At 47.4% G+C, this 13,704-nt stretch overlaps 1 protein-coding gene across 3 annotated transcripts in view; it reads right to left on the reverse strand.

The window, feature by feature from the left end:
• Positions 1-896: 896 nt before the first annotated feature.
• The window catches only part of usp32 (ubiquitin specific peptidase 32), a 94,385-nt gene continuing 81,577 nt past the window's right edge, over positions 897-13,704 (reverse strand). For all 3 annotated transcript variants that reach the window (XM_080459395.1, XM_080459394.1, XM_080459393.1), the window contains exons 27-34: positions 12,071-12,255; positions 10,967-11,053; positions 10,752-10,872; positions 10,068-10,259; positions 4,851-5,076; positions 1,709-2,133; positions 1,212-1,304; positions 897-1,085 (exon numbers count right to left, since the gene is read on the reverse strand). In XM_080459395.1, the coding sequence (XP_080315521.1) occupies positions 912-1,085; positions 1,212-1,304; positions 1,709-2,133; positions 4,851-5,076; positions 10,068-10,259; positions 10,752-10,872; positions 10,967-11,053; positions 12,071-12,255 (1,503 nt within the window). In that variant the 3' untranslated portion in view covers positions 897-911. The remainder of the gene's footprint in view (positions 1,086-1,211; positions 1,305-1,708; positions 2,134-4,850; positions 5,077-10,067; positions 10,260-10,751; positions 10,873-10,966; positions 11,054-12,070; positions 12,256-13,704) is intronic.

Consider the following 13,704-nt stretch of genomic DNA (forward strand, 5'->3'; position numbering starts at 1 on the left):
GCACAGAAAGGAAGAGTGTGGTTATTATTAATACTGGGGTGGGGTGGGGGGGTCGGGGGGGAGGTAGCTCATGACTCATACTTTTCCGACTTGCCCTCTGAATCCTTTTCTTTATAACTGATCACAGTGTCTTTAACAACCATATTTGGTTGTTTTGGAGTCGACCAATCAGAGTGCAGCCTCTCACCTGGAGCTCCTCAGGTGGAACTGCCCCCTCTTACTTTTTCTAACGCCACAGGTGAGAAACGGAAAGAACATCAACACTTCACGTCCAGGATGTCCTGGAGTACATTCAGATGTGTTGGTATGCAAGGGTGATGAAAAGGAGAAGGAACAGCAGGAGCATAAGGAGGAGGAGGACCAGTAGAAGCAAAAGCAGGAGGAGGAGCAGCAGGAGCAGGAGGAGGAGCAGCAGGAGGAGGAGCAGCAGGAGCAGGACTAGGAGCAGCAGGAGCAGGAGGAGGAGCAGCAGGAGGAGGAGCAGGAGCAGGAGGAGGAGCAGCAGGAGGAAGGGCAGGACTAGGAGCAGCAGGAGCAGGAGGAGGAGCAAGACTAGGAGCAGCAGGAGCAGGAGGAGGAGCAGCAGGAGGAGGAGTAGGAGGAGGAGCAGCAGGAGGAAGGGCAGGACTAGGAGCAGCAGGAGGAGGAGGAGGAGCAGGAGGAGGAGCAGGAGCAGCAGGAGGAGGAGTAGGAGGAGCAGCAGGAGGAAGGGCAGGACTAGGAGCAGCAGGATGAGGAGGAGGAGCAGGAGGAGGAGCAGCAGGAGCAAGAAGGTCTCTTGTTTCATGGGGGCTCAAAGTGCAGAGTCGAGTGCTTCACTGTAGCAAACGGTGTACAAGGTGCTGCGATGCATCTCTGACCACCCAGGAGGAGGGGAGCACCTCCTGCTGGCTGGAGGAGGACCGGCGCCGTCACTGCAGGACGCAGTACTTCTTGTAGTCGGACTCAAAGTCCTCGTCCATGCTACTGGTGTCGGCCATTTTTTTGCCGTCGATCTTTGGCAGGAACTGGGAGTAGTCGACGCCCTGCTGCTCGTAGAAGAGAATGTAGGCGGAGTCTGTGTCGATCTCCTCAGAAAGCACCTCCTGCAGGGCACACACACCTTTAGAGACAGGTCACACACACACACACACACACACACACACACACACACACACACACACACACACACACACACACACACACACACACACACACACACACACACACACCTTGCAACTGCTGTCGTTGTAACAGTACCACTTGTCGTTGGGGTTTTTGGCGTACGTCACATAGTGGCCTCCTCCCATGATTCCTGAATGGCACTGAGGAGACGGCAGAGAGGAAAGACACTGTAAAGATTAACCTCCAGTCTCTCACAAGTCCTGACTTCTGCTTCCCAATCTCTGTCACAATCGGTTTTCTTGCACTCATGGAAACAACAGGACGTGAAATATGGAATAAGATTCCCATTAATTTATAAAAAAGTCTGACAAACGAATTGAAGAGATGTTACTGTATGACCGTCGTGATTATTCCATACTTTAGAGCATTTTTTTCTTGAAGTAAGTCTAGTCTTTTTGTCCTGGTTCTTTATTGCAACCATATATATCTGTTATTGAGAGCTAGGGCTCAATCTCATGACTATTGTTATTTTTTTTGATTTACCTTGACTGTTGTGAATAAAAAGTTAGACAAAAAAAAAAGTGTGTGTGTAAATGTGTCGTACTGATATTGCATAGAGGTTGTAGACGGCGTCCAGAGCCATGCGGTGGCTGTGGGGTGGCGGTGCGGCGTCGGGCTCCACGCCACTCTCCGTGCTGCAGTCGGAGTTCAGTCCGTTGGTTTCTCCGTCAAATAGCATCACATCGCAGTGGCTGCTGGATGCCTCGGAGCCGCACGACGACTCCGACGCCGACGCCGACGCCGTGGGCTCCCCCGCCGTGCCCGGGACCACTGCGCTGCCCTCGCTGTCCTCCTGGTGGGGCTCGGCGCCCTCCAGGCTCTCCTTGCTGTTGGAGAGGCGATGGCGGCTGCCCAGCTGGGGCAGGCGCAGGCGGCCCGATCGCCGGCTGCCGCCACTCTTTGGGCTGCTGGACGGACTGCCGGTCCGACTCAGAGATGGAGCCGACTTCCTGCTGGAGGCGGGGGAGGCTGCGGAAGAAACGCAGCATTAAACTCTGTGACCAAGAATCACCCGGGGAGGAGCAGAACCCCAAATCACTCCAATGTAGGAACGCAGAGAACAAACTGAGACTTTCATCCTTATGAGAAAGAAGTCAGAATAATAAGTCTTTGATGTTTCCTTCCCAGCATTTCTTAACTTTTGAAACGGAATCAGAGGAGAATAAAATCAATTTAACTTAATGAAATACTGATAAGAAAAATCCAGATTAGGAAAATTCTAATCTTTGTGGAGACTCGCAGTAAACCACTGAACAAACTTGTAATTTCAGTGAAGCCTCTGGTCTGTATTCATTTCAAAGTATCTGTGTGAATTAGAAATAATTCCACTCATTTGGTGATAGATGGCATGTTGTTATACTAATGCTGACAAACTATGACTCCTGAAGTGTTTCTCGGTTAGCTCTGCAGTGATTGGTGGATGGGGGAAAAGGGGCGGGACAATGAGTGTGAGGCCATGTTTACCTGCAACCATTTCAAGCAAAACGCAAACATTTCGTTGCATCCTGGGGGTATTCCAGAAAGCAGGTTTTTGTGAAAACTCAGAGCATGTTAATCCTGAAATGAGGGACACTGAGTTTTCCATTCCGGAAAGAGAGCTGAATTAATCTTGGGGTCAGTCACCATAGTAACAGATAATGTGAACACAACCTGCTGGCTGGCAGGTTTTGTAGAGGAAACCCTGAGTTTCTACTGGCTCCTCACACCTGAAGCGGGACTACAAATGGATTGTCCGTTATTTCCAAACCCGATCAACATCGAGGCAGAAATAATTTGAGATGACTTACCTTGCAAGAGAGTCTTCCGGTCCAGATTTCAAGTGTTTTTTGGGGGGGGGACTGTATTAATTCCTTCCTGAATTATATTTAATTTTCAGCTGCTTTCAAGTTGCCTTCCTCCTGTTGGATTGTACCTAAATGAACTTCAGCTTTTACCTATTTATTATTTCTACCTTTATGCTACCATCTTAAGTTAAATATTAAGTCAATGGAGTGATGTGTTCAAACTTATGTGTTGACTCTGGCAGCAGTTTTCTCCCAGTCGTCTCTCTCCTCTGCTGCTGCAGCGCCGGGACTTTCAAGGCAAAATAACTGGGTTTTCGGTCTGTTGCCATAGTGACTGGTGGTATCTCGGCTCCATTGATGATGACTTTTTATTGTAGTTTTTCAGGCTCTTAAGGCAAGGTTCACATACTGAGAGTTGATTGAACTAATTCACATCAGTTGTTCTGGAACCAAAACTCTGAGTTTCCCATCTGAGTCAGTTGACGAAGACTTCAGGGAGAGACTAATAGTCCCTCGTATCTCCTTTCCTATCCACTTCTCCTTAACCCCAGAAGTGTTTAGGTGGCGGCCATGATAAGGAGCGTTCTCACTAAGCTAAGGAAGGGAGGCTCAATGCTTCCCGTAGAACCTCCTTTAGCCGAGGAAACACTGATGCATCCTTTACCAAAGGCCAAATCATGCTGACAACATTTAAAAGAACCCGCTCATCGGAGCGTTCAGGGAAACTCAGGAGGAATGAAAAAGGAGCAGATCATGTAAGTTACCAAAGCAATAATCTGCCTTGACTTTAAATCATCTAGAACCCAGATCCCAACTAGGAATGTTCTGGATGTTGTAGAACCAACACAGTAAAGTCCAGTTTTAGTGCAGCCAGTTCTGCCAGCCGTTTCACTTTAGTTCCTCTTTTCCTTGGTTTTACGTTCAAACCTTGTGATATTTGAGATTATATCAGTGGTAGAAATCACCTTTGTATACTCTATTTGCACTCATTTGTAGTTTTTACACCGCGGCAGACGTCACTAACCTTCGCCACCAACTGATTATTATTACATCACCTAGTGAAAGTGCGGTCCGACGGTCACAACAACGTGATTACCTTTCATTAACTCCTTCAAGAAGTCTCCCAACACCTTTCCTTAACCCTGTGATGTCATCCACGGGGTTAAGAAAAAGTAGATGGGAAAGGAGAAATGAGGGACTATTCGGATGTACCATCAGTTTGTTGAACCTCCTTTCTGGAATACCCCCTTGGTCACCATGTTGGTAGTAACTAGTAGTTCTGCACATGCTCAGTAGAACCAATCAGAACAAAGTTTCTTCCATGGTGTCATGACTCCCAGTCCATTTTCTCCTAGGTTGGTGGTTTTATTTTGACAGTCACCATTATAACAATCCAACTTTGTAGTTTATTTTGATAGTCACCATAATAACAATCCAACTTGGTGGTCTGTCCACTAGAATGTCCGTGTTTTCCCAGTATTAATGTTTGGAGCTCATTGTTCTCTGCTGTGTGTGTGTGTGTGTGTGTGTGTGTGTGTGTGTGTGTGTGTGTGTGTGTGTGTGTGTGTGTGTGTGTGTGTGTGTGTGTGTGTGTGTGTGTGTGTGTGTGTGTGTGTGTGTGTGTGTGTGTGTGTGTGTGTGTGTGTGTGTGTGTGTGTGTGTGTGTGTGTGTGTGTGTGTGTGCTTTCTGTACTAAAACTAACAACACTAACTGGTGGTCCAACATGAAAACTACAAAGTTGTCAGTGTTACTGCTGTTTCCGTGGACGGGGACGTTGTTTTCAGAACGTTACCAAGTAAACAGGAAACTTTTGTGAAACAACAAGGTAAAAGCGTTGGGTTTTCACTTGAAACGCTGTGGTGTAAACAAGGTCTGTGTGTACCGACTCGGGGGGGGGGTACCTTTGTGTAGGTTGCAGAAGCCAGCGGGGGCTGAGATGGAAGACAGGTTGTCCTCCCCCACCCTCAGCAGGTCCTCGCTCTGGCTGCGGGACTGCAGGCTGTACTGCTCCAGGTCTCTGGGGGCCAGGAAGGCGCTGGGGTCGAAACTGCCCCGCGGGAACTTGACGATCTTCTGGGACTTGATCCAGCGGCCGTTCACAAACTGGAAACGCTTCAGGTGGACAATCTGGAAGAAGAGCCTCCGTCAGACCAGAGCAAACGATCTGGGAACAAGAGCCACTGTCTGACCAGAGCAAACAATCTGGAAGAAGAGCCTCCGTCAGACCAGAGCAAATGATCTGTTCACAAGATCTCCTCAGCTATCAGGACAATACACATATTGATGACTGATCTCCACAGCAATGAGGACAGAAACAACAAATATGGGCCATTTTTCTGTCAGGAAGCTCAGTAGGATCTCATGCTGGGAATCTCTTCTTCTTGCTGGGCACCTCCTCATCCTGCTGGGCATCTCCTCATCCTGCTGGGCACCTCCTCATCCTGCTGGGCACCTCCTCATCCTGCTGGGCACCTCCTCATCCTGCTGGGCATCTCCTCATCCTGCTGGGCACCTCCTCATCCTGCTGGGCACCTCCTCATCCTGCTGGGCACCTCCTCATCCTGCTGGGCATCTCCTCATCCTGCTGGGCACCTCCTCCTCTTGCTGGGCACCAACCAGCCCCGTGTTCAGTGGGGGGTTTCATTCTCCACCAGGACCCAGCCTGGTTGTGTCGGTCACGCTGATCCTCCGGGTTCCACTGGATCCAGGTCTGGAGGTGGTCTGTGATGGTCCAGGCTCTGTGGGGGAGTTGGGTCCAGGTTCTTGAGGTATGGTTTTGCCACTGGCTCCAGAATCTCTGAAACCATTCTCTTGCCCCCATTAAGAAGGTCATGTGACCTGAGCAGCAAAGCGTCTCCACACTGTGATCCTGCCATCCAGCCTCTGCAGACAGAACCTTGATTCTCCACTGAACATGACGTTTCCCAAATTCTGAGGTTCCACTGTTGGTACCATCCACACCAGTGCACATGGGCCTGACGGTCAAGGCCCGTCACTACAGGCTTCCTGGAAGACTGGCCCTGTGCAGTCTGTTCCTGTCTGACCAGAGTCGGTCTGTGGTGCCTGTAAACCTCTGGGAGAAAGTCTCTGGTTCCTCAGTGAAGTCAGGCAGAGGTCTTCTTGGGGTGTGGTCTTCCTGAGACGCCCACTTGTGGGTCTGTCCTTAACTCCACCCACTTCTGTAATACTACACCAAATCAGTATTACTGTATTTTCCGGACTATTGAGCGCACTTGGATATAAACCGCACCCACAAAAGAAAAAAAAAGTATGTATATAGGCCGCACTTGACTATAAGCCGCAGGTGTCCACATTGTAACAGGGCAGGAATTTCACTCCGGGAATATGAGGATTGCTCATATTTTCATAAATTCCCACAAATCTGTCTTTCATAGTGGTGGAAATTCCTGCACACAGTGCTGTGTGTGTGTGTGTGTGTGTGTGTGTGTGTGTGTGTGTGTGTGTGTGTGTGTGTGTGTGTGTGTGTGTGTGTGTGTGTGTGTGTGTGTGTGTGTGTGTGTGTGTGTGTGTCGTCTGCCTGCTGTGGAGAAATACAGAATCACAGGGTTTTATCTCTGTTGATTAAGTATTTTATCAGGGGTTTTTTCCGGTTGTGATTGTGACATTTCTTGACTGTGCATATGACAATAAACACTTTGAATTTTACGTGATGCACCTGAACGCATCACTCACAGCTGTCAACTGCTGGAGTTCCAGACCACAGAATGCAGCACAAGATGAGGTCACCAAGAGCAGAAATATCACTTTTAGGGCAAGTTTTGGAGAGGTAGATGCTCAAAACAGCATGTATCTACATGCAGAAGTACAATCTGGCGGCATGAAGCCCATTAACCCATAAAAATCCATATATTAGCCGCGTCATTGTATAAACCTCAGGGTTCAAAGCAGAGGAAAAAAGTAGTGGCTTATAGTCCAGAAATTACAATATTAAAGGGGAGAAATAGTCAAGTGACATAATGTTTTCAAACTTTTTTGAGGAGTTTATATATGTATACATTATATATATATATTCATCCACCATCCATCCCTCCATCAAGACAGGAGTTAGTAATCATCAGGTAAAGTTATTGTTGTAGGGATCATCTTGAGGACTGTGAGAACTGGACAGACTGAAGAATCTCAATAATAATTGAAGCTGCAAGCAGCCTTGATCGGGACCTCGCACTCTGGCCTCTGGCGCATCAGGGTCGGCAAAATCATGGCCTCGGCCCAATCATAGTGTTTGGCCCATTTAAACATTGCTAATAACATTTTTAAAGGTTTTATAAAAAAATGACTTTTATTTTGAAAAATGTGGGGGGCTTTTATTTTGAAAGCCAACTAAACTCTAATCTAGCTCGTGGCATATAGGCCAACACCTAACCCTAACCCTAATTTTTATGGTTTCCAGACATAAGGATCTACTATAATGGGCGTGGATGGTGGGGGTGCGGTTTAAATGAAGCAAAGCAAGCCACTTTCAGCTAGAGTTGGTCCTGTAACCCTAACCCTAGGGTGGGGTAAAAAGTGGGCGGGACCCGGCTAATTAGCTAGTAAGCCTTAACCCGAGCCCCCTCTTTAGGCTATCCCCCTAATACCAGCTAAATTGAAAAACCCTTGTTAGCAGGCTAACTAGCATGATAGATTAGTACCTGTTACCCACCTGAAAATCACACAGGTTACCCCCCAGGTGTCCCTGACCTGGAATCTGGTCTTATCTCAAATGCTAATCTGCTAAGCTAACTAGCCTAGCATTAGCATTAAAAATCATTAAAAAGCATACTATCTGGCAATATTAAAGTGTGTCTGTGTGCGTGTCTGTGTGTGTGTGTGGTGTGCGCATGGTGTGTGTGAGTGAGCACTCCCTGGTAAACCATGACATCACATGTCCACGTTTTCATTGTGAAGTACCAGAAGTAATGGAAAAGTATTATCAAAGAAGCAGTGTGTGTTACCAGGCAGATTAGTTGCAGCTGTGCTTCTGACACTGACTCAGCAACTTTCACTGAGAAGTAGAGGCTGGCTCAAAAACAGTAACCAAATGCGATACGCACCTCTTGAACAACTGATTAGTGCTCGAGAACCGTTACACCTCGTTGAAAATGTTTTTCACCGTGAGCGTCAGAAGAAGTTCTTGGATTTATAGTGAGCTTCTCATGTTTTAACGATGTTCCGTCTTCCCATGAGGAGTTGAGACAAATGTCTAAAGTTTTGGGCTTGAGCGAGAAAGTCTCCAAAAATACATTGGAGTCAATGGGAGGAATACGTGCAACTTGCTGCCAATTAAGTCGATTGGCGGAGATATCAAAAAGATGTTTTTACTTCTAAATAGAGCACAAGACCGGCAACGTTTTCAAAGTGAAATCAAGTCTCTAGCTAAGGGGTGTCCAACCTCGGTCCTCAAGGGCCTTGGCCCGTAGGATTTAGCTCCTCCCAGTTGCAACACACCTGATTGCAATGAGGGGCTCGTTATTGGGCTTTTTCAAAACCTTGGTGATGACATCATCATTAGATCCAGGTACGCTGAAGCAGGGAGAGAACTAAAGCATGCAGGATGGGGGCCCTGAGGACCAAGGTTGAGCACCCCTGCTCTAGCTGAAAGTAAGGCGACATGACCTGGCGTTAAAAAGTGAGGATTTATTTTCCTGCATGTTTTGATGTGCTTTTTGTGTACGTACTCCAAATGGTGCGGGACTAGTTACGCGCCCAAAAAAAAGCGGCAGAAGAGGATTAAAAAAAAAAAAACGCCATCCTATGAATAGTAATCTTTGCGCCTCACCTCTTAAAGAGAATTAAAGCACAAGAATTACAAAAACAATAGGGTCCTGGCCTCCAGGCCAGAGGCCTGTACTAGGATCCATGATAATCATATCCAGGATCTCTCCCTGTTTCCGGGGTTAACTGATCTAGACACCGGCGATCCTGATAACAGTTACTATGAAGCAGGTCATCAACTCGCTGGTTCAACCCAGACCTACGTGTGTGCATTCACATGAAAGGGGCGGAGTCTGCAGCTTTAGACCAATCACACATGGAGAAATTCTGCAGCGTAGTTTACAGATTACTGAAGGATCAATTAATCTGAGAATATGAAGAATTCAAACACAGATTCCAAATCAACCCTTGTGGTTAGGGTTCTTGTTCAGACTTAGAACAAGAACGAGAACAAAAACATCCTTCAAAGCTCAGTGACCAGGATTTATTGGATACTGTCTGGGCGATCGTGGCTCAATGGTAGAGCCGGTCGTCCAATAACCGGAGGGTTGGCAGTTCCAATCCCACTCTAACAAAAAGTCAATGTTGTTGCGTCCTTGGGCAAGGCACTTTGGTGGGACTGGTGTGGATGAATAATGGTCTCTGCACGCGAATAAAAAATGAAAACATCAGATTGTTCTAAATACTTTCTCCTCTCGGCTGCAGCTCAGCACCGAGTCCACCAATCACCATGATCTTGGAATGGGGGGTCATTTTCCAAGAGATCTGATTGGTCAGGAGGCAGAGCTTTACACTCACTGATCTTACCCAGAATGTATTCTGCTCCGGAGCATGTTAGACATTCAGCGTAAGTTACCACGATGATTTATCCTGGGAAGAAGTCAACCAGCGTCGTAGTACTGAAAACCCAGGGTCAATCCTTGAAGTTATCTCAATACGAGAAAATCCAGCGTCGTAGTCATCCGATGCCAGGCCTTTCGGGCTCGGTCGCTAATAATAATCTGTTGTTGGTATCAACTGGAGGACAGTGAGAACTGTACAACCTGAAGAATCTCAATCCACAACAAGCAGCCAGATAGTATTTTGTGTTTTAAGTGTGTTTCTGCTGCCGAGTGTGATCTTGTATTGTTCTCTTTCTTATATACATCTGAACGTTGTCACAACAGTTGTCACGGTGTAAGATGCAGACTGACTGCTGGTTTTAAGAGCAGGAGGGAGTCTGTGTCGTGGAGTTCCAGACAGAGTGAGCAGTGTTTGGCCCCTGAACTCAATGACTCCATGAATTAAAACTGATGTTGGAGTGAGCCATGGTGATCAAGTTAACTTATCTTACTTCTCTCTCCTGATGTCACAGATTGAGGAGAGCTGAGTGAACTGTGTGGCTGCTCTGGAGCGGCGCTCACCAGGACGGGCGGCAGCCTCCAGAGGTCCAGCTTCTTGGTGGCCAGCCGGTGGGTCTTGCACTTGGAGCAGTAGTACAGCTCGTCCTCTCCCAGCTCCTCCTCACCGGTGAAGGCCTTCAGGCAGCTGTCCAGGCTGATGGGCTCCGCCTGCGCTCTGCGGGACTGCTCCACGCTGCAGTGCTCCTCCACGATCTGCAGACACACACTCACTTCACAGCTGCACAACATGTGGAGCATTTCACAAGTTTTTCCTGCCACATTGTTACTGGCTGAGGGTGAAACGTTTTTGTATTTAAAGAGGAAAAAGACAGAGGATGACTTGAGTGCACGCAGGAGGAAATGTGCTTCCTCTGGATGCACGGTTTTGTATTTCTAATTGATGTAAGGAGTTGATTTTGTGGACTTGCAGACTGTTTCCAGCTCTACTTGGGACTTAGTAATGGTCAAACACTGAATCTGACAAATCACTAGTGACCCCATGTGGTCAAACTCTAAACTGCACCACTCAGAAGCTGGTAACACAACATGCTGCACAAGGGGTCAGCATGACCTGCTCCTGTGGTTCCTGACGTGTGATGAACATGTGGTTTTAGACATCAACCTACACCCAGGTGAAGGTGATGTTAGTCACCCTGAGTCATGGACGTTCATGGAGGAGGCCCCAGTAATGTGTGTGACAGTTACCCTCTCCTGAGACGTCTGGTAGCGGAGGTGCAGGGCGGTGGGGTCCCAGTCCACCGCTATGTAAGCATTTCCGACAGACGCTCTCTCCTCTGTACACTCGATGGTACAGCCTCTGCAGAATCTGGGAACACACCATTTTCAATTCATTCAATCCTACAGAGGAAATTCATTTGAAATGTGAATCCAAGATGTCCAGGATATGCCCCCCTTCTTACCTGTACCAGGGACACCAAGCACAGGAGTTTCCATCCCTGCCCACCAGCCTCAGAGTGAAGGGATACTGGTAGCCCATGCTGTCGTCACTGCAGAGCCAGAGGAGACAAGAGACATGAGGCCTGAGTGGAAACCATCTCACCATCTTTAGCAGCTTGTTCCTGCAGCCTCATGTCACTGTGACTCAGCCTCATGTCACTGTAACTCGCAGCTCCATGTCACTGTGACTTACAGCCTCATGTCACTGACTCAGCCTCATGTCACTGTGACTCAACTTCATGTCACTGTGACTCAGCTTCATGTCACTGTGACTCAACTTCATGTCACTGTGACTTACAGCCTCATGTCACTGTGACTCAGCTTCATGTCACTGTAACTCAGCTTCATGTCACTGTGACTCAACTTCATGTCACTGTGACTTACAGCCTCATGTCACTGTCAAAATATAACTAACAAATTGGATTGTTTGATTGGCTCTACTGAGCATGTACAGAACTACTGGTTATTACCAACATGGTGACCAGGACCAGAACCAGACTAGGACCAGGGCCAGGTTCAGGACCAGAACCAGTATCCGGGCCAGGACCATGACTAGGTCAAGAGCTAGGACCAGGACCCAGACCCAGACCCAGACCCTGACCCTGACCCTGACCAGGTCCAAGTCCAGGACCAGTAACAGGACCACGACCAGGACCAGGACCAGGACTAGGACCAGGACTGGAGCCCATGCCGGTCCAGAAAGTATAATTTTCGTCCGTTTACATGGGGACAGAGTGTTTTCAAAAAGTTGCACGTTGAGCACTGTTGTCATGGAAATGGACACTCAAACACAACAGAAGTTTAGCATTTTCACTTGAAATGGTTGTTGTGGAAACGGGGCCTCAGTGATGAGCCCCGACAGAGCTGCTGTCTCTCTTCACTCCAAACAGGCTGAAATTATCACGTTCAAGAAAAGCCTCAACAGCTCAGAGCAAACACACGTCATGTCGAGAGCTACATCATGTGTTCATCTGTCACGTGACAGAGTGAGTATACCACACAGCCAAAGAGCCAGAGGTTTCCTGCAGAAGTCTGGCAGACTGCCAGTGAGAGGTGGAGCTTAGTACCAGTCCTGGGCATGGTTGCTGGCCTCCTGGGGGGGCAGAGGACTGGCTAGCCGGGACACTTGGACCCACACAGCGTCGTACAGGTCCTTCTTGCTGGTGTGGACGGTGCAGGGAACAATGAGCGGCATGCCGAACAGACTGGGCCGGTTCTTCTGAGCAGATAGGAAGTACAGCTCCGTACGCATCTGAAGGAGACAAACATGAGACGGCAGCTTGAACGCACGATAACGGCTGAACATGTGACCATCATTGTGTTGTAACTGTTTATTTTATTGATCTGCCTGGCCTCTAGGGGTCACATGTGTTTCAGTTATGCTTTGTCACTCAGCAGTAGAGCAGACGTTGTAGACTCAACCAGCGGCTGCACGTTCTCCCAGCTTCATTTGATTAGACGCTCATAGCCTTTCTCCGTCTTCTGGTTTGTTTCCCGCCCTTTGAGTGTTAAAATCAGTAAGTAAATGTGTTGACAATATGGTTAGAATCTTTAATTAGAGTTATAATATGTTTACAGTGTTGTGAATCTTGTTCTGCTGGTATGTTATAATGTAATAACAGCTTTAAGGCTTCCAGTTTACCTGTCAGGCAGTTTCACTTAAGGTTATATTCACCTTACTAATCAATAATACTGATTTGTGTTGTGATTGATTAATGCATTTCTGTGTTTTTGTAGGTGCATTTCATTTTCACACTTGTTTGTATTAAATCTGTTCGTATGACACTGGCCTGTTCCTTGGAGGTTCAGAGAAGAGTCTAACAGGCTGTGAATCCTAAGATAGGACAGGAGTGCAACAGTCCAATCATAATGATGGAGTGATGTTCATGAGCCTCAAAATACCAGTACTCTTTCTCTTGGTTCTAAGTGATCCTGGCTGTGACATGGTCAGGTTTTTTTATACTGGTTTGATTTTTCCATCTTGTGTGTCTTTAGTTCCCCAGGAATTCCCCGGAGCTGTTCACTGACTCACAAGGTTTGAGTTAATTCGTCATTGCGGCTGTGGTTCAGTGGGTAGAGCGCTCATCTCTAAACCGGAATGTTACAAGTTCGGGTCCCATCTTCCCCACATGTTAAAGTGTCTTTGAGCAAAACACTGAACTCCAAAACTGCTCCCAATGGACGGACTGAGTGCCTTGCATGGCTCTCTTGGTGTGTGAATGTGTGAATGGGTGAATGTGATTAACAGTTTATGTCGCTTTGGGGCTGTTCAAGCAGTGGAAGAGAGCTAAAGAGTGAGATTCCTTTGCAATTACCGTTGTCGTTTCTGGGCTTTTTCCCACGGCTGGTTTCTGGGTAGTTCTTTCTAAAAGGTTTGCTGGACTGGTTTCTGGGTAGTTCTTTCTGAAAGGTTTGCTGGACTGGTTTCTGGGTAGTTCTTTCTGAAAGGTTTGCTGGACTGGTTTCTGGGTAGTTCTTTCTGAAAGGTTTGCTGGACTGGTTTCTGGACTGGTTTCTAGACTTTTTTCTCAACAGTTTTCTAAACTGTTTCTGGACTGTGGCCTTCAGGGATGAATTAATGTTGAAGCAGTGAAGAGAAATACAATGTGTTGTGAAGATAACTAGACTGTTGATGCCTTACATCGAGTAACTTCCTGTGTGGGAGGATCATCTCTATGTGATCACCAGACATGTCGTGTAC

This window comes from Lipophrys pholis, assembly GCF_963383615.2.
Source record: "Lipophrys pholis genome assembly, chromosome: 3".
NCBI lineage: Eukaryota > Metazoa > Chordata > Actinopteri > Blenniiformes > Blenniidae > Lipophrys > Lipophrys pholis.